We start from the raw sequence: 18,889 nt of genomic DNA on the forward strand, positions 1-18,889 counted from the left end.
GGTACCGTACAGAGAGCAGCTTTCTTACATTTTTAAATGTGCTATGTTTAAATTTACTTTTGTTTTGTTAATGAATATGATTTCAACCTTCAAACAGGCTATGCTATACTTTGCGTAAGACTGTTTTGGTGGTTTTTGAGCAATCGTGAGTGATATTTTTTGCTGGCATGCCCCTAACCCCACTTTTCCCATAGGCCCCATTATTTCTTTTAAAGGATTTTCTATTAAGCGTGGTTTCGCTGGAATGCGACTACAGTGTTATAGGATAACTACCTGTATGCCTTTTAGTCACTTTATTTTTACCAATCCAATTTGTTCAATAAATGCAATGCTGGAGAACCTCTGCAGGTCTGGCACTGTCCATAGAGAGAGAAAAATGGTTAAGATTCAAGTCCGGTGTGACTTCAGCAACGTCCAAACATTGAACATTAACTACAGGTAGTAACACCAACTGTGTTCCAACTGTTGTCAAACACTTCCAGAATTGTTGCTGTTTACAAATCGTATATTCAGGGGAATGAGAATCCAGCACTGGCATGTATAAGGTGGCCTATTGCTCTCTATACTCTAGGTATTTGTCAGTTTATTTTGTTTGGAGCATTTAGCAATCTGCAGTTTTCCCCTATCAATAACAAATAAATTGTAATGTAATGTTTGTGGTTGGAGAGATCATGTTTACAGTTTCAAATAGATCTATATCATAGTAGCTGGAAAATTATACACAGAGTTGTCACGAGATTGTTCTGCATTTTATCTTGTAGGCAAACTATGTATTGTAACCATGAATGCGGATTTCAATTTTAGTGATTGATTGTGCTGATTTAGATGATGTTTTAATGAAATAGGCTTCCATAGATTGAATCGCTCACCTTTGCGAATTTCTGCTAAATTATAACTCTTTGCAAGGGCTTGGATAAGGCTCTTAAAATAATGCTGATTCTTTTCGATTTGTGGATTCTACTATCTTCCCACGTCTGCGTGGGTTTCCTCTGGGTGCTCCGGTTTCCTCCCAAAATCTAAAGATGTGTATGTCAGGTGAATTGGCCATGCTAAATTGCCCATCGTATTAGATGCATTAGTCAGGGGGGAAATGGGTCTGGGTGGGTTACTCTTCGGAGGATTGGTGTAGATTTGTTGGGCCGGAGGGCCTGTTTTCATACCGTAAGTAATCTAATCTAATTCGATGTAATTTGAATCTTTCCTTTTTGTGAATAAACTGGTTATAGTAGATTATATATCGAAGAAATGGCTAAAACTTTTAAACCGTTTTCTGTTTAAAGTAGTGTTGCTTAAGTCATGAAGTAGACACCATTTATGTAGATGCTTATTTGATTATACTTTTAGCTCCATTAATCAGACTGTATCCTGTTGTTACTCTACAATACATTCAACATATTTTTTGAACTAATTCTTTTCCTTTGTCAATGCACTTTACCTATCTGGAGGGCTGTAAAAGAGGAACCTACAGATATGGTACATGCAATAATTATCATCATTTTCAAAAATTATTTGGACTCCAGAGCATTCCTTGTGGTCACAAATGAAACAACTCTTCAATAAAGGAAGGAGAAAAAATGGAAATCTTGCATACCTTTTGTCAATTGTCAGCAAAATAATGAATTTTTAAAAGAAAATCATAACGTGATTAGACAAAATCCACATTGTTTTATGAACTTGTAGGAAGGTATGAAGTTTTGGCCTGAAGCTGATCCTTGTGGTACTCCACGAGTAACAGTCTACTATTCTGAGAATAGTCATAGAGTTATACAGATGTACAGCACGGAAACAGACCCTTCGGTTCAACTTGTCCATGTCAACCAGATATCCCAACCCAATCTAGTCCCACCTGCCAGCACCTGGCCCATATCCCTCCAAACCCTTCCTATTCATATACCCATCCAGATGCCCTTTAAATGTTGCAATTGTATTAGCCTCCACCACTTTCTCTGGCAGCTCATTCCATACATGTATCACCCTCTGAGTTAAAATGTTGCCCCTTCAGTCTCTTTTATATCTTTCACGCTAAACCTAAAAAGAAAACCTGGGACGTTTTTTTAAAAAGTTTCATTGTGAACATTTGTTAGAGAAATATTGAAGATTGAATAGTCTGTTTTATTTCCTACCATTTTCTATCTGTTAACTAATCTTTCACCATTCTGTCAATTTTGTGTTCTAATTTTGTTTACTATCGTTCTTTTGTGAGACATCATAAGTCTTATGAAAATCCATATCAACTGATTCTGCACAGCTACTAGTTCTCCCTATTAATGCTACAAGTAACATCATTAGAAAACTCTATCAGATCTGTTAACATGGAGTTACAAAATAGAAATCACAATTGACTGTCTAATTTTCACTCTTATTTTCAAAGTATCAAGTTTTCTCATCCGTTATAATAGATTCTAATATTTCCCTCGGTCACTAATAGATCTGTGGTTATGCACTGTTTCTCTTTCTGTCTTTAAACAGTGGGGTTACATTTGCTTTTCATTGTATAAGAACCTTTCAGACTCCGCAGAATTTTGAAAGATAACAAACAACGAATTCACTATCTCTATGGGCATTTGAACCTCTCCGATTAGAGAAGACAGAACCAGTAGGATGTAGTGTACTCTGATTCCAAAGGTATTCAATTAGAGAAGGAATGGAGGACAAAAGCCAAACTGTCTAAATGTTGTACACCGTTTGAATTATCTTAAAACATCAAAATAAAGTCTCATGCATTCCCCAACATGTTCCTTTTACAATGAGTCAAATCCAAATAATTTATCCTTCTACAAATTTTTTTAAAAGTTTGATATAACTGTTTCTCCCAGTTCTCTAACATTGTGAACTGTGAAATTGTTTTACTGGAATACTCAAAAACAATTGCAGGTTTAGACTTATCTTTTAATAAACAGATTTCTGGTCTGGATGTTTCATAAGTTAACCATTTAGCTCAAGATAATTATGCTTTCTCTGAACTGATCTGTACTCCTTTCCAGGAGAGAAGTTACATGTGTTTCTGACCTCAGTCAGGTCGTCTTGAACTGATCTAATAAGCTTTCAATCTGTGGGTTTTTTGATTATTCTGAACCAAAAGCAAGCTCACTTTCAATCATTCATCCTGTCGTAAATTCCATACTACAACTAAACGCTTTTTCTTGTTCCTACTCCAAGAGGGCTTGTAGCCACCTGTGTGTAATGCATACTAGATTACATCCAGTTCTGAAAAGGACTCTGACATTTTAAACTCTTCAAGTAACCAACACCCACATGCCACTGGTTTTAATATTACTTTCAGAATTTGGATTTCATAGAACAAGAGGAAAGCCTCTGCAATTATTTAATAGGTCAAGAGAATAGAATCCCTGCAGTGTGGAAACCTATTGAGTCCGCACCATCCAGAGCATCCCATCCATACCATCCCCTTTCCCTCTCCCTGTAACCCTGCATTTCCCATGGATAATCCATGTAGCCTGCACATCCCTGAAACTATGGACAATTTAGCATGGCCAATCCCCCTAACTTGCACATCTTTGGACTGAGGGGGGAAACCCACACTGACATGGAGAATGTGCAAACTCCACACACTGAGTTGTTGGAGGCTGGAATCAAATCGAGGTCCCTGGCGCTATGAGGCAGCAGTGATAACCACTGAGCTACCATGCTGCCCATGATTACAGGGGAAACAGTCTCTGCACATCCACTCTGTCAGACCCTCTAAGAATCGTGTAGATCTCAAGAAGATCGCGTCTCATTCTTTAAACTCCAATAAGCACTTGCCCAACCTGCTCAATCTCTCCTCAAGACAAGTCCCAAGATTAGTGTACCTTCTCTCCTCCAATGCCAGTATATCTTTGCTTAGCCAAGAGACCGCAACTCATCACAATATTCTGGTTCTTGTCTGACAAGTGCCTCAGATAGTCTTAGCTAGACCTTCTATTTTGATACACCATTCCCTTTGAATTAAAGGGCAAATGATCTATTTGTCTTCTCTGAACTTTTGGATGCAAGCTTTTTCTGATTCATACACAAGCACTCCCAATTCTGTGCTATAGCTTTGTACAGTCTTTTTCTGTTATCTGATATTCAGCTACTCTATTCTTCCAAAGTGAATAACCTTATTTTCCCACATTATATCCCATCTGCCAATTTTTGCTCACTCACTTAACCTGTCTATGTCCCTGTGCAGATTCTGAGTCTTCTTCACCACTTGCCTTTCCATTTATGTTTGTCTCCTTTTATGGCATCAACATACTTGGAAATATTATATTTAATTCCCTCATCCAAATTATTGTCAGAATGGAAGATCTCCAGGAATTTGTTGCAATAGTCACATGTCAATGTGACAGTAACATGAATGAGGAGATTAGTCTAAAATGAATAGAGAGCAGAGGCTCATTGCTTACTAGCATTAGTTATTTCGGTCAAAAACTGCAATGTGTCCCACTGGCCATCACTCCAATGCTGGCTAATGCCCCTGGCTCAGTGACACTTCACATTAAATGTTTATTTTCCTAGTCCTCTTGTTCAGTGTTCCACCAACAGTTCATAGCCTGACCAAACTCTCTGTTCTTCCAATTGAGACATTTCTCCACATCTTTGCCTGTCGTTGCTGAATGTACCTTCAGCTGCCAGAAATCCATGCCATGTCAGCAATATTAACTATGGTTCTGTTAGGCCCGAAACGTCGATAGATTCCTGATGAAGGGCTTTTGCCCGAAACGTCGATTTCGCTGCTCATTGGATGCTGCCTGAACTGCTGTGCTCTTCCAGTACCACCAATCCAGTATATGGTTCTGTTAGCCCAAGGCTGAATATGCAAGCAGAAACTACACCACAGACTTGAGTAGAAAACAGAGTAATGTGCATTAACAATTGGACAGCTTGAAGAAAGGCATCTGTCAGTATTGAATAAATACCATAACTGTACTTTGTCTTTGAAATGGAAGTGAGCTAAGACATTTCAAACATTGTCCACCATGAATAACAAGGCAGCTCTAATTCAGCAGTTTTGGATAGGTCAACTTTCTCTGTTGCTCTGCAGACACCAGGTGAAAGAGTACAGTTGAAGCAAGGAGAAAGTGTTCCTACAAGCAGGAGAATTAGAAAAGTGAGGACTCAGATCTATGATGCCTTGCAAAAGAATCAGAAAAGTTATTCATTTTGTTCATTCAACATTGCACATTGCTACTATCTGATTGTACTCCCAGGAAAGCAAATGTAATCAGAACATTCAAAAAGGGATTGAAAGAAAGAAAATGGTATGGTGGCCTTCATAGAGGATTTGAGTACAGCAACACTGATCACTTGTTACAATTGTACCAGCCCTCCGTGAGTCTACACCTGGAGTATTGCGTGCATTTTTGGTCTCCTTGTAGAAACATAGGAGCAGCAATAGAGCATTCGACCTTTCAGGGCTACTCTGCAATTTAATATGATCATGGTTGATCATTGAGCTCAATTCTCTAATCCCAGCACCGCCCAAATCTATTTGGATGAGGTTAGAGACTGCAGCTTAGCTGAGCTGAATGTGACACTGTGGTACAGTAAGTTCAAGTGGGGACAGCAACAAGGAATCTAGAAATATTAGAACGCAGGGGATTGACATCATCACCTGCAGCAAGGAGTAAAAGAACCTAGACAGCTATGATTGCTTGGTGCCAGGGTTTGAGGAACTTGCAGTGGGAGGGGAAGGATTCAGTGTAAATGACAACATGGGTAGAATTAGGAAAGAGGAGTGTTGCATTGAGTGTCTGAAGCTCGAAGATCTGAATTAAAAAGTAGAACCTCAGATTATGATCTCTGAATTATGGCTTGACCATGTGCAAATTGGCATAGGGTGTAGAAAATTAGAGATGAATACAGGGTTTAAAGACTGGTACGAGAGAAGTGGACTCTGGTTTGTGAATCACTTGCATCAGCACGGGGAAAGGTGAAGCTGCAGTGCTGAGATGGTCTACACCAATGATTGGGCCACTGTTCTTGCATACTCTAACTGGGAAGTAGAAAGCGTTTTGAATGAACTAGTGGTGGCAAGATCAAATGTAGAAAGGTATGATATATTAATAGAGAACATGTAAGATGGAGAACAGGTTCAGAAAGGCAGCAAAAGACAGAGAAAAGGCCTTGGAATATACCAAGATTCAAGACATCTTACTTAGATATCAGAAAGACAAAACTAAAGGCTGTATGTGAATGTGCATTATATTCATAAAAGTAAAAGAATTGATAGTGCACATTGAAGGAAGTAAATATAACCTGTTATGATCTGATTTTGTTTTTAACAAGTTTTATTTTGGTCAAAAATGAAAAAATAGATTATTACTTGAAAGAACGATTCAGGATTCTGGAAGTACCCAAGAATTTAGATGTTCTAGTGCGTGAGTCAAAGTTCGTGTACAGATATGACGTATTCAAGAAGATGCTATCCTTTATTATGCAAGGGATTGTGCCTGAAACTATGGATGTTATGCTTCAGTCATATAGGGCATTGGTGAGATCACATCTTGAATACTGCATGCAGTTTCATTATTTATTTAGGGAAGAGTGTAAGCACATTGAAGGTGATTCAGAAGAACTTGACTACATTAATACCTGGAGTGAATGTGATATTTTGAGGATATGTTGGACAGGCTGGGCTTGTTTTCTTGTGTTTAGAAGAGTGAGGGTGGCTTGATTTGAGATCCTGAATGGTCTTGACGAGGTGCGTGGAAAGGATGTTTCCTCTTGTGGGTGAATCCAGAGTGGGGCACTATTTTAAAGTTAGAGATGATTCTTTTTAGGGTAGATGAGAAGAATTCTTTTTTTTCTTTAAGAGTTGTGCAACTTTGGAATTCTCTGCGTCAGAAGAGCGTTTTTGAATGTTGTTAAAATAGAGGTAGATTCTTGTCAGACAAGAGCTATTGGATATAGATGGGAACATGGAATTGGAAATGCAAACATCAGCTAGATATTGATTTGGCAAGGCTTAATGGTCTACTTTTGATCCTAGGTGCCACTGAAAAGCTAACATGCAACAAGGGTGTATGATATTGACAGATATTGCATTAGTGTGGCTAGAATTAATAGACAGGAAATGAAGTAGGGATAAGGGAGGCATTTTCATGTTTGGAGGCTTTAACAGATGGGACGCCCTGAAAATCAGTGCTGGGGCTTTAGCTATTTGCAACTTACGCTAGTGACTTAGACAAAGATAATTTATCTTAATTGGTTGATGTAAAGCTAGATGTGGTTGTAAACGGAGGGGTGTGCACAGTAGCTGCAAAGAAATATAGGCAGGTGAAGTTAATGGGCAGCAAGGTGAAAATTGGAGTATAAGGTGAGGCTTTTCACTGGTAGTAAGAACAGAAAAGCAAAACTCCTTCTAAGAGATGTGAAACTTACCCATATCAGAGCATCAATATTTTTATGCTCATACAATGAATACACAGTCAATGTACAGATATACCAAAACTTTGGGAACAGAAATGGCATGTTAATCTTAAGGGGATTAGAGTACAAAGAATAAGAGGCTTCATCTATTGTATGGGACTTTGAGACATCAACGTTACGATAGTTTTAGTTTTCAATGGAAGGAATGATCTACTTGCCTTACAGACAGTACAGTGAAGGTTAACTGTGAAGGTTGAGATGATTGCCCTATGATGAGGTGCTGAGTGTATTGGGTTTATACCAGTTTCATTAATAAAAGTGATCTCATTGAAACATACAAGATTCTGAAGAGAGTTGATGGAATAAGTACAGAGGTGCTGACTGGGGGAACCTAACACCAGAGGATGCAGGATATTGAATTGATCACTTAGGATTGAGATGAAGAGAAATTTCTTCACTCAAATAAGAGCATAAGAAACAGGAGCAAGAATAGAACAATCAGCCTATCAAACCTCTCCTATTCAATAAAATCATGGCTGATCGCCTTTGAGCTTCAACTCTTCTCTCATGCCAGCCCTCAAAGTCTCTACTTCTCAACTTTAACATTCTTGTGAATCTTTTGGACTGCCCTTTCGCAGAGATTTATGGATGCTCTGCTATTGAGTAATTTAAGATAGACTTCTGATTGCTCTGGCAAGTGAAGGATGTGGGGAGCTGGCAGGAAAGTGGAATTAAAGTAGAAGATTTGCCATGATTATTAAGTGGTAAAGCAGGTATGAGGTGCTCTATGGCTTGCTGTTCCTATTTCATCTGTTATTCTCTGCATTTGTCCTGAGGATGCTACATGCAACTTAACTCTTTGATCATGTTTTTGTTATTAGTCCCAACGTCATTTCTTTTGGGTTGGTGTTAATTTGGTTTGATTAGTTTTTGAAGCACCATTGGAAATTTTACTCAACTTGCATATATTTAGCATTTTCAATTTGTATCCTTAAAATTGAATTAAGATAACATGCCAAAATAATAATTTCAACGTTTTCTCCTCCATAGAACTTTGTCTAACAACTGAAACTTTGGCTTACGTCTTGCCATCTTTGGATTCAGAGTTGCTTGTGGATGACACTTCCTCCACTGGAACAGAAAATTGTTCTTCAGTGGAATTATTCAGAGAGCCAGAAGGTAAGAGAGAAGATAACAACAAATGCAGCTACAAATAGCATTTTAAACTTCTTTCTACAGTGCAGCTTGTTTATTTTGTTTGTTTTCATCATTGAGGTATTTATTATTCTATAATTTATGTTACCTTTAGTCCATATCCATGAAGATTAATAAAAGGCATCTCCCCTGTATAAAGTTAGTTGGGTCCAGGTGTAGCAATCTATCTGATAGCTAGAATTTTAAGCAGATACCCAGCATCCTGTAGTTGGAAATTTTACTAATTTGTGCATGATTAATTGTAGTCATGATTTAGTTTTTTTTTGGAGCAAGTCCTTATTCCACATGAGCTGTCAAGAATTGGTTTCGTGGGAAGAGTTAAAAGGCAGGGAGTAATTGTAACTGAGTGATGATATAATTTCGAGTTTAATTTCAGATTAAAGGAATGCATTCTGTGCTCCTTTTCTCGTAGAGGGGTTGTAGCTAGGGAAGGGTGTAGTTAGACTGTATTATAAGTTTGAATTTAGGAATACAAGTGTAATAATACTATTTGATCTTGCAAGATGTTACAGATTGATTTTGTTGTTTAATTCCATTTTAAGTGAAATTTTATCAACCTAGCATGGAATTTTCCTTCTGGAGGTGGGTGGGCAGGAGAAATAATTGGTGAACTTACCTTGGACAGCAACTTCCCCCTTGCACTATCTGTGTGGTTATGTGCTGGGCAAGAATGTCCATGAATGATTTTTCTTTCTTTACCAGCAATTAAGGCCCTTAAGTGGTCCATTAGTGGCCGGTTAAGGGCTTTAACATGCTCCTTCTGTGATCGCTTATTTCCAATGTAGTCGAGAAAGGTAGCTAGCTTCCCAATTCAAAGAGTTTCAGGATGACCACGTACCTCAGCTTTCACAATCGTAGGCCACTCAGAGGCATGGATGACAGGAAAAGCATGGCCACTGTAAACCACCTTGTAACATGAAGCAAAATAAGACTTGCCTTCTCACCACTAGATCCCCTGAGGTGTAGACTTCTACGTTGTTGAGATTACCATGCCTTCAGTGCCTAGGCCTGTGAAAGGAAGCAATACATGTCCTTTCTTGCTTGTGAGACCTTACTCTGCTGATTAGCAGCCGACCTGGTATTATTTCACTGGTGGCATCTGCATGTTTGTTGCCATCCAATATCCTCACCCCACACTTAGAAAAGTTACTGGGAATAATTTAGCCCTGGCTCTCTTGTAACTGATGCACCGTAATATCACACTTTACATTGTCTTTAGCCTCCTTCTCATTGCCACTGCAATAGTTGGCATGTAAAATAATTATTTTGTTGCTAATTCACACCAATGTTTCTCAGTCCCTTTCTCCATTACCAGCCTCTTATTCTTAATGATTAATTTCCTTCTATGATTTGTTACAGTCTGCCTTTTCCCATTGCAAAACAGAAAAACACAAATAAACAGGTATTCCTTAAATCAATGAAGTAGGAGGCACTGAGATTAGCAGAGTGTTACTCAGACCATTCTTTGGCAATGGACAAATGAGGATAGCCATGAGAACTTAAAAATGTATTTGGTGAAGTACAGACATTTGATAGGCACTTGCTGATATTCAATCGATGTCACCAATAAGTTAAATGTAATGATCTGCACAATACTGACTTGAAAACTTATTTCATTGACTCTTGGTTCCAACTCGCCTTTCATGTCTCTGGAGTTCATTGTGAGTCCTGACAGAGATTATAACATAGAAGACTTTTGAGGATGACCAACATTCATGAGGAGAAGGGCTTATGCCTGAAACGTCGATTCTCCTGCTCCTGTGATGCTGCCTGGCCTGCTGTGTTTTAGAAGTACTCTTAAACTTAAAACATAGTCTATCTTGAAAACTAGTGTTGTGACGTCTTGAGCAATTTTACCTACAATGAAAGTATGAGCAATGTCATGGAGCATCAGATGCCAGGCCAGAGTGCATGGCAACCTGTGCTAATGAGAAACTCAATGGCTGCAGACTCAAAGATCAAACATGGCATTATCTTGGTGGCTGAAAGCCATACTGATGAACAATAAAATGCTATTGAGATCTCTGCAAGCTGGGAAGTACAGATGAGAGGAGAATAGGCAAATGAAGCTGGGAAGGCAAGTCCAGGCTGTTCCATTTCATTGCTGTCCATCTCCCTTGTGCTATCTTCTGCCATCACTTAAGTACAGGTGGAGCTCTCCGGTTCCAGAGCAGAGAGGGCATTTGCAGCAAACTAAGACTCCATTGCATCTCTTCAGGGCAGCAGTGAAATCAACCTCTACTATTCTTGGAGTCATCACAAAAGTTAATATTTTATCAAAGTATACAAAATTCCATAATTTATCTGACAAGTTAGCAGAAAGAGTGGACCAAGTTTCTGAACTTTGCGCACACATAGTAATTCTTGTTTTTTCAAAAAAATGATTGTAGTAACAGCGAAGCATTTATGAAATGTTGACATGTAATTACTAGTTAAAATTTTAATCCCTTTATGAAAAGCCCCCTTCACATATACAGATAAATGTAGAAAGATTCAATGAATATTGATTGTGGGAAAAACTGGGAAGACAGTTTAATGGTCCCTCTCCCAAGGGTGAACCTAGATGATCCTCTTGGTTTACCAGCGTTTGCTGCTCTTTGGGTTTTCTTTTTCAGGTAGTTTTGACCGCAGGAGGCACAGATCAACAGGTTCACAACTTAGTCTTTGACTTGTTAGTTAAAAATGATACAGCAACTGGTGAGAGAAAATAAACTGGCCTTTTATTTGTAAAGGCAATTTATACCCACCTTTTGAAGGAGCAAAAATGTTAATTGTTCATGCTCACAAGCCATTCAGCTATTTGGGAGTGATTCACAGGTGTTGGCAGCCAGAAGCCCCTTTTCAACACTGGTCACCACTGCACAGACCAAAGAACTGGGTATGCTGGACACTTGAAACAAACATAAACTGAAACTTCTGGAGAAACTCACCTGGTCTAGTAGCATCTATGGAGGAGAAAACATTTAACATTTTGACCTTTCTTAAGACAGGTATCAGCTATTTGTTGCTGGCCAAATCTCTCTATCTTAATATGTCCTGCTAGTTAAACAAGCAAATGTAAACAACATTTACAGTAAGGGCTGATAACTTGCTTTTAAAATGTTTAGCAATCACTTCCACAATCCTTTGGTTTTTAAAACAGCCCTTTTTCCATTTCAGCCTGCAATCAAATTATTTTTTAACAAACCAGTTCTTTACATGCCTTTAGCTGTATCCTGGATTGTATAAGTAATAGCAAGAGGAAGACTTCATATTGCACAAAGAAATCACTGTTGTTTGCAACCACATGAATGTTGCTTTAACTTGTGAAATAATAAATGGAAAAAGAGTCTGTCTCCCTGTCGCCCATCATTCTTGCTAGTGCTTCCTCTTTGTTGTGCATGCTCTTGTTCGCTCCATGTCTGTCGTTATCAGCCGTGCTCGTGCCTATGTCACCACGTGCTCAGTCAAGAACATGAAATGTCCTATTTTGTTTTTAAAGTAACTTTTGTAATAATACTTCCTGTCAAATTTTCTTCAATGTTAAAATGCATTTTATGTAAGTAAGACATTCTAATTTTTCTGTATCCCATCCCATAATTTGAACAGTGAAGCTAAAATAAAAAAATTTTTTCCAGTATATATGCTGAGTTTGTGATACCACTTCAGTTTGCAGTTGCAATAATATTGACACAAAGCCTCTATGCTTTTAGGGGAGGCAAGGAAATTGTAAACTTGAAGGAGCACAACAAAACACAATGTCAATAGATATATTTAACCATTATAGACAGATCAAGTTTCTACTCATTTAACTCTGTTTGGACCAATATTTTGTACACTAGAACTAATGTTTTTTTTGTCTAACTACAAGCCATGTTTTTGAAACAAATTTCAGATATTTGTTTGAACTCAAAGACCAAGTTACTCAATTCTGAAGTGAAAACTGCTTTACATTGTAAATATGGACATAATATTTAATAACAAAATCAGAAGTTGCTGGAAACACTCAGCCGGTCTAGCAGCATTAGTGGAAAGATAGCAGAGTTCATGTTTCTGGTCCAGTGACCCTCTTTCAAAACCGATTGTACTAGGAAAAGATTAGTGTATATGTAGAAAAGAGGTTGAGGAGGGGAAAGAAGTAAATGATGGTCCCCATTAGCAGCTGTTGATTCTCCCAGGCTGACCGTTGCCCATTCCTTTATCTGCCCAACTGTTTTTCTTTTTCTCTGGGGTCCATTTTCACCGATTGTTTACTCCTTCCTCCTGCCCCCCACACTCTCCCCACCCCTTTTCTAACATTATATACCAACCTTATTTCTAGCTAAAATCAGTTCTGAACAAGGGTCACTGGATCCAAAGCATTAATTCTGATTTCTGTCCACAGATGCAGGCAGACCTGCTGAGTTTTTTTCAGCAATTTGATTTCCAGCATCAGCAGTTCTTTGGCTTTTTGCATATACTTAATAAAGTTGACAAAAGTGGTTAGCAGGAAGTTGTGTGGTGCTGAAAGGATGTGGCCAAAAATGTAAAATGTTTAGTATCCACCTCCTGTGGTGTATAACACAAATCCTAACCTAGTGTCCTGAGGTGAAGCAGCCAATAAGGTGGTCACATACATTTGAGTAATGCTTTTGGAGCTAAACATGCTCCACTTAACTTTATATTTCTGTTAGAAATTCCCATATCTGTTTTTATAATGGAAACTGCTTAAGTAAATTTAACACATTTAAAATGTTTTAAAACTCTGCAGCAGATAAAATTGAAAATGTAAAGGCATTCTGGAATAACTGAAGACTTTTTATTGAATATAAAAGTTTTAACATCTGCTTTTGCATCAGTGACAGTTATAACAATTTTGTGCAAGATTAAGTCCTTTGTTTTCCTTTCATGACATGCAATCAATGCTTGACAAAATGAAAGTTGTGCATTTTTTCTGTGAAAAGTTGAATATTAGTATCCAACATTAAGCTTATCAAAGCTAATGATATTTGTTGGTTTATTTTTCAAATGAAAATCTTCTGGTTCCTTGGGAATTTAGCCTCTGATTTCTGGTACTATCATTGTGTTACTGTTTTTTCAGAGCATGCATCTGTTATGAATCCAGAAGATATTTATTGGCTCGATTGTAAAAATTCTACTCTTCTGGACAGTAGTAAAGCAGCAAACATTGATGTGATTGGTCAGCCTTCAAATCTCTCTGAAATTCTAGGTAATCACTTTTATGACCACTTCATTTTAAAATCTTAATTTCTAATTTTTTCTTACAGTATTCCCTCAGTATATTGCATTGTATACTTTTTTTTTCTGTATCTTAGAGCAGACTGGAAATCTCACAAGAGAAGGAAACTTCAAAGGGTGAGGTGTTGTTATTTGAATCAGTATAAATGATCATAAGACTTTGGTATTCTTATAAGAATGTGTACTGTCACTATTATAACTAATATTGCCTTTTATTAAAAGCTGTATGAAATCTGTGAGGTTGTAGTAAAATAAATAAATTTATACTTGCCCAAGATTTTTAATGAATCTATCTTTGTACCTTGATTTCTAGCGAGATTGGGAGGCTTCAGAATGATTGTGCTGAACTCTGTTGCTATGGAATCAGGAGGTGCTAGCTGATGCTGTCTTAAGTTTTTTTTATATACATATAGCAAGTATATATGTACCTGTGCTAGAGCTGGAGTAAGCTTAAAACTAACAAAAGTTTGTTGATTTAATTACATGGTTGAAATTCCTGATTTCATCCTTAACTAGTTGTCAATGTGTATTCTATTTAAGCATATTTCTGAACTGCCAAGAATATGTAAATGTTTTTTAAAAAATTTCTTCAATTTTTTTAATGCAAGATGCTTCACACAAAAGAGATGGAGAAAGAATTCTATAGTCATTGTTGGGAAAGGTTTTGATAAATTTCTTGAAAATATTTAAGCACCTAGAGTCTGATACTTTGGGCAAAGATCTCGAGTGAAGTTTGAAGTCTGAATTTCTCATCAACGATGGACTTCCACTGTTATCAGAATTTGGATATTCAGGCATTCTTGCTTCAAGTTCAGCAACTTAACTGGCTACTACAAAAGTTGTTACACCAAGATGCACACAACAGAGGTAGAAGTCACAAGATGTTAACAAACCACCCATACTCTAAGCTTACAATTGCATTTGTCCAAAAATCCCCCTTTGTTTGTAAAAACAAAAACTCTATTTTTCAGTTGTTAATTAGTAATTTACCCAATATACATGGTTGTAAATTATGATTAGGAGAAAGTGAGGACTGGAGATCACAGCTAAAAATATGTTGCTGGAAAAGCGCAGCAGGTCAGGCAGCATCCAAGGACCAAAAGAATCGGCGTTTCAGGCATAAGCCCTTCAGGAATGAGGAGGGTGTGCCGAGGAGGGTGTGCCAAGAAGGCTAAGATAAAAGGTAGGGAGAAGGGACTTCGGGGAGGGGCGTTGGGAATGCGATAGGTGGAAGGAGGTTAAGGTGAGGGTGATCGGCTGGAGAGGGGGTGGGGGCGGAGAGTTCGGGAAGAAGATTGCAGGTCAAGAAGGCGGTGCTGAGTCAGAGGGTTGGGACTGAGACAAGTTGGGGGGAGCTGTTATGAATCCAGAAGATATTTATTGGTTCTGTTGTAAAAATTCTACTCTTCTGGACAGTAGTAAAGCAGCAAACATTGATGTGATTGGTTAGCCTTCAAATCTCTCTGAAATTCTAGGTGATCACTTTTATGACCACTTCATTTTAAAATCTTAAAATTTCTAAATTTTTCTTACAGTATTCCCTCAGTATATTGCATTGTGTACTTTTTTTTTCTGTATCTTTAGAACAGAGTGGAAATCTCACAAGAGAAGGAAACTTCAAAGGGTGAGGTGTTGCCATTTTCCCCCACCAACCCAACCTCCACTCCCGGCACCCTCCCCTGCAACCGCAAGAAATGCAAAACTTGCGCCCACACCTCCCCCCTCACTTCCCTCCAAGGCCCCAAGGGATCCTTCCATATCCGTCACAAATTTACCTGCACCTCCCCACACACCATTTACTGCATCTGCTGCACCCAATGTGGCCTCCTCTATACTGGGGAGACAGGCCACCGACTTGTGGAATGTTTCAGAGAAGCATTCCTCTAGGACATCTGCACCAACCAACCCAACCGCCCTGTGGCTGAACACTTTAACTCACCCTCCCACTCTGCCAAGGACATGCAGGCCCTTGGCCGCCTCCATCGCCAGACCAACGCTGGAGGAAGAGCGACTCATCTTCTGCCTAGGAACTCTCCAGCTTCCTCATTCTCCCCCCCCCCCCCCCCACACACACACACACACACACACACACACACACACACACACACACACACACACACACACACACACACTTTACCTCAGTCCCAACCCTCGGACTCAGCACTGCCTCCTTGACCTGCAATCATCTTCTTGACCTCCGCCCTCACCCTAACCTCCTTCCACCTATCCCACTCCCAATGCCCCTCCCCCAAGTCCCCCCTCCCTACCTTTTATCTTAGCCTGCTTGGCACACCTTCCTCATTCCTGAACAAGGACTTCTGCTCGAAACATCGATTCCCTTACTCCTTAGATGCTGCCTGACCTGCTGTGCTTTTCCAGCAACACATTTTTCATCTGTAAATTATGATTTATTAACAAATGTGTGTTAACTCCATTCAGTTCCATTCAGCCTAGTTAACCTTCTCTGGACTGTCTCCAATGCTAGCATTCCTTAGGTAAAGGGCCCAAGACTGTTCGCAGCATTCTAGCTAAGATCTGATGTGTTCCTTGTACAGTTTTAGCAAAACATCCTACTTTTATACTCCGTTCTGTTTGAAATAATGGCCAACATTCCATTTGCCTTTCCTATTACCTTTTGATCTTGCATGCTAGCTTTGTGATTCATGGGTGAGGACTCCCAAACCCCTCTGCAGCTTTCAGCAGTTTTTATATTGTTAAATAATAATTAGCTTCACTATTCTTCATGCCAAAATGTGTAGCTTCACATCTCTCCATATATTCTATCTGCCAAATTTCTGCCTACATGCTGAACCTACCTGTACCTCTCTGCAGATTCTGCAATGTTCTTGTCACTTGTCTTTCCAATCTGTTTTTTTTGTCATCCACAAATTTAGATATAATATATTTACTTTCCTCATTCAGGTCATTATGAAAGCCTGAATGATGCCCAGTTTCAGGAGCATACGGAACTGAACTATTTCAGTATTTGAGAAGTTGGAAATGATGCTTAACACTGCTATCAGCAAATGTCCTCACATTAGACCTATGATGAGGCAAAATGATAAAGCAGCTGAAAGCTGATGGGTCAAGGGCACTAACTAGCCTGAGGAATTCATGCAACAATATACTGGAATCAAGATGATTGACTTCTAACAATCACAACCATCATCTTTGGTGCTAGTTATGACTTCAACCAATACAGTGTTTTCCCGTTGATCCCCACTGTCTCCAGTTTTGCTAGGGCTTCTTGATATCATACTCTGTCAAAGGTGGCCTTGATGTTAAAGGCAGTCACTCACTCACCTAAACATTGGAAATCAGCTGTTTTTTGTCCATGTTTGAACCAAAGCTGTATTGAGGTCAAGAGATGAGTGGACCGACGACACAAAAACTGAGTAGGTTCGAACAACAGGTTTTTGCTGAGCAAGTATTGCTTGATTGAATTGTTGATTACCTTTCTATTGCTTCTCTTTTTTTAAAATTCACTTGTGGGACATGGGCACCACTGACTGGCCAGCATTTATTACCCATCCCTAGTTGCCCTTCAGAAGTGATGGTGAGCTGCCTTCTTGAACTGCTGCTGTCCATGTGCTGTAGGTTGGTCAACAATGCTTTTAGGGAAGGAATTGCAGGATTTTAATCCAGCAACAGTGAAGAAATGATATATTTTCAATGGATGGTGAGTGCCTTGGAGGGCAATTTGCATGTGGTGGTGGTGTTCCCATGTATCTCCTAACCTTGTCTTTCAAGATGGAAGTGGTCATGGATGTGGAATGTGCTATCTAAGGATCTTTGAATTTCTGCAATGCATCTTGTAGGTAGTGGCAGCAGTGTGTACTGAGCATCGATGGTGGAGGGAATGGATACTTGTGAATGTGGTACCTATCAAGTAGGCTCCTTTTGTTCTGGTTGGTGATTTTGGAGCTTCACCCATCCAGACAACTGGGAAGCATTACTGACTGTGCCTTGTAGTTGGTGGACAAGCTTTGGGGAGTCAGGAAGTGAGTTTCTTGCTGCAGTATTCCTGGTCTCAGACCTGCTCTTGTAGCCACTGTTTATATGGCAAATCTAGTTGAGTTTTGGCTAATGGTAACCCTAAGGATATTGATAGTGGGGGATTCAGTGTTGATAATACCATTGAATGTCAAGTTGTGGTTGGTTAGATTGTCTCCTTTTGGAGATGATCGTTGTCTGTATTTGTGTAGCATGAATGTTACTTCCACTTGTCAGCCCAAGCCTGGATATTGTCCAAATCTTGTTGCATTTGAACATTAACTGCTTCAGTATCTGAGTTACAAATTGTGCTGAACATTGTGTGATCATTGGTAAACATCCCCACTTCTGACTTTATGGAAGGAAAGTCATCAAAGCAGTTGAAGATGGTTGGTTCTAGGAAACAATTCTGAGGAACTCGTGCAAAGATGTCTTGGCGCTAAGTAACTGACCTCCAAAAACACCAACCATTTTCCTGTGTGCCAGCAATGATTCTAGCCAGCAGGGAGTTTGTTCCTGATATCGATTTGATTCCACTTATGTTTAGATTCCTTGATGCTTGGTTGAATGTGACCTTGGGCCACCAGTTTCACCTCACGCTGGAATTTGGCTCTTTTGTCCATGTTTGAGCTAAAGCTGCAATGAGGTGAATGGCCTGCTCAAACCCAAACTGAATGTCGCTGAGCAGGTACTGCTTGAGAGCACTGTTGATAACATCTTCCATCACTTTACTGATGATTGAGAGTTGAGTGGTAATTGGCTGGGTTGGATTTGTCCTGCTTTTTGTGTGCAAGACATACCTGGCAATTATTCACATTGTCAAGTAGATGCCAGTGTTGTAACTACTGGAAGGGCATGGCTGGGAAACTGGCAAGTTCTGGAGTACAAAGTTTTAGTACTATTGAAGGAATGTGTCAGGACCCATAGTTTTTGCAGTATCCAGTGCCACCAACCATTTCTTGATATCATTTGGAGTGAATTAAATTGGCTGAAGACTGCCATCGGTGGTGATTGGGACTCCTGGAGGAGGTTGTGCACTTCTGGCTGAAGATTGCTTCACTGATTGAGGTGCTAATTGGCTGGTTTGAATTTGCTCTGTATTATGAGC

At 39.2% G+C, this 18,889-nt stretch overlaps 1 protein-coding gene across 1 annotated transcript in view; it reads left to right on the top strand.

Annotated features, from left to right (window-relative positions):
- Positions 1–18,889, top strand: part of LOC140492316 (uncharacterized) — a 68,556-nt gene that overhangs the window by 17,330 nt on the left and 32,337 nt on the right. The window contains exons 6-8 of the mRNA XM_072591262.1: positions 8,407–8,535; positions 13,631–13,759; positions 13,866–13,905. Coding sequence (XP_072447363.1) covers positions 8,407–8,535; positions 13,631–13,759; positions 13,866–13,905 — 298 coding nt within the window. The remainder of the gene's footprint in view (positions 1–8,406; positions 8,536–13,630; positions 13,760–13,865; positions 13,906–18,889) is intronic.

This window comes from Chiloscyllium punctatum, chromosome 20, assembly GCF_047496795.1.
Source record: "Chiloscyllium punctatum isolate Juve2018m chromosome 20, sChiPun1.3, whole genome shotgun sequence".
In the NCBI taxonomy this organism is placed as follows: domain Eukaryota; kingdom Metazoa; phylum Chordata; class Chondrichthyes; order Orectolobiformes; family Hemiscylliidae; genus Chiloscyllium; species Chiloscyllium punctatum.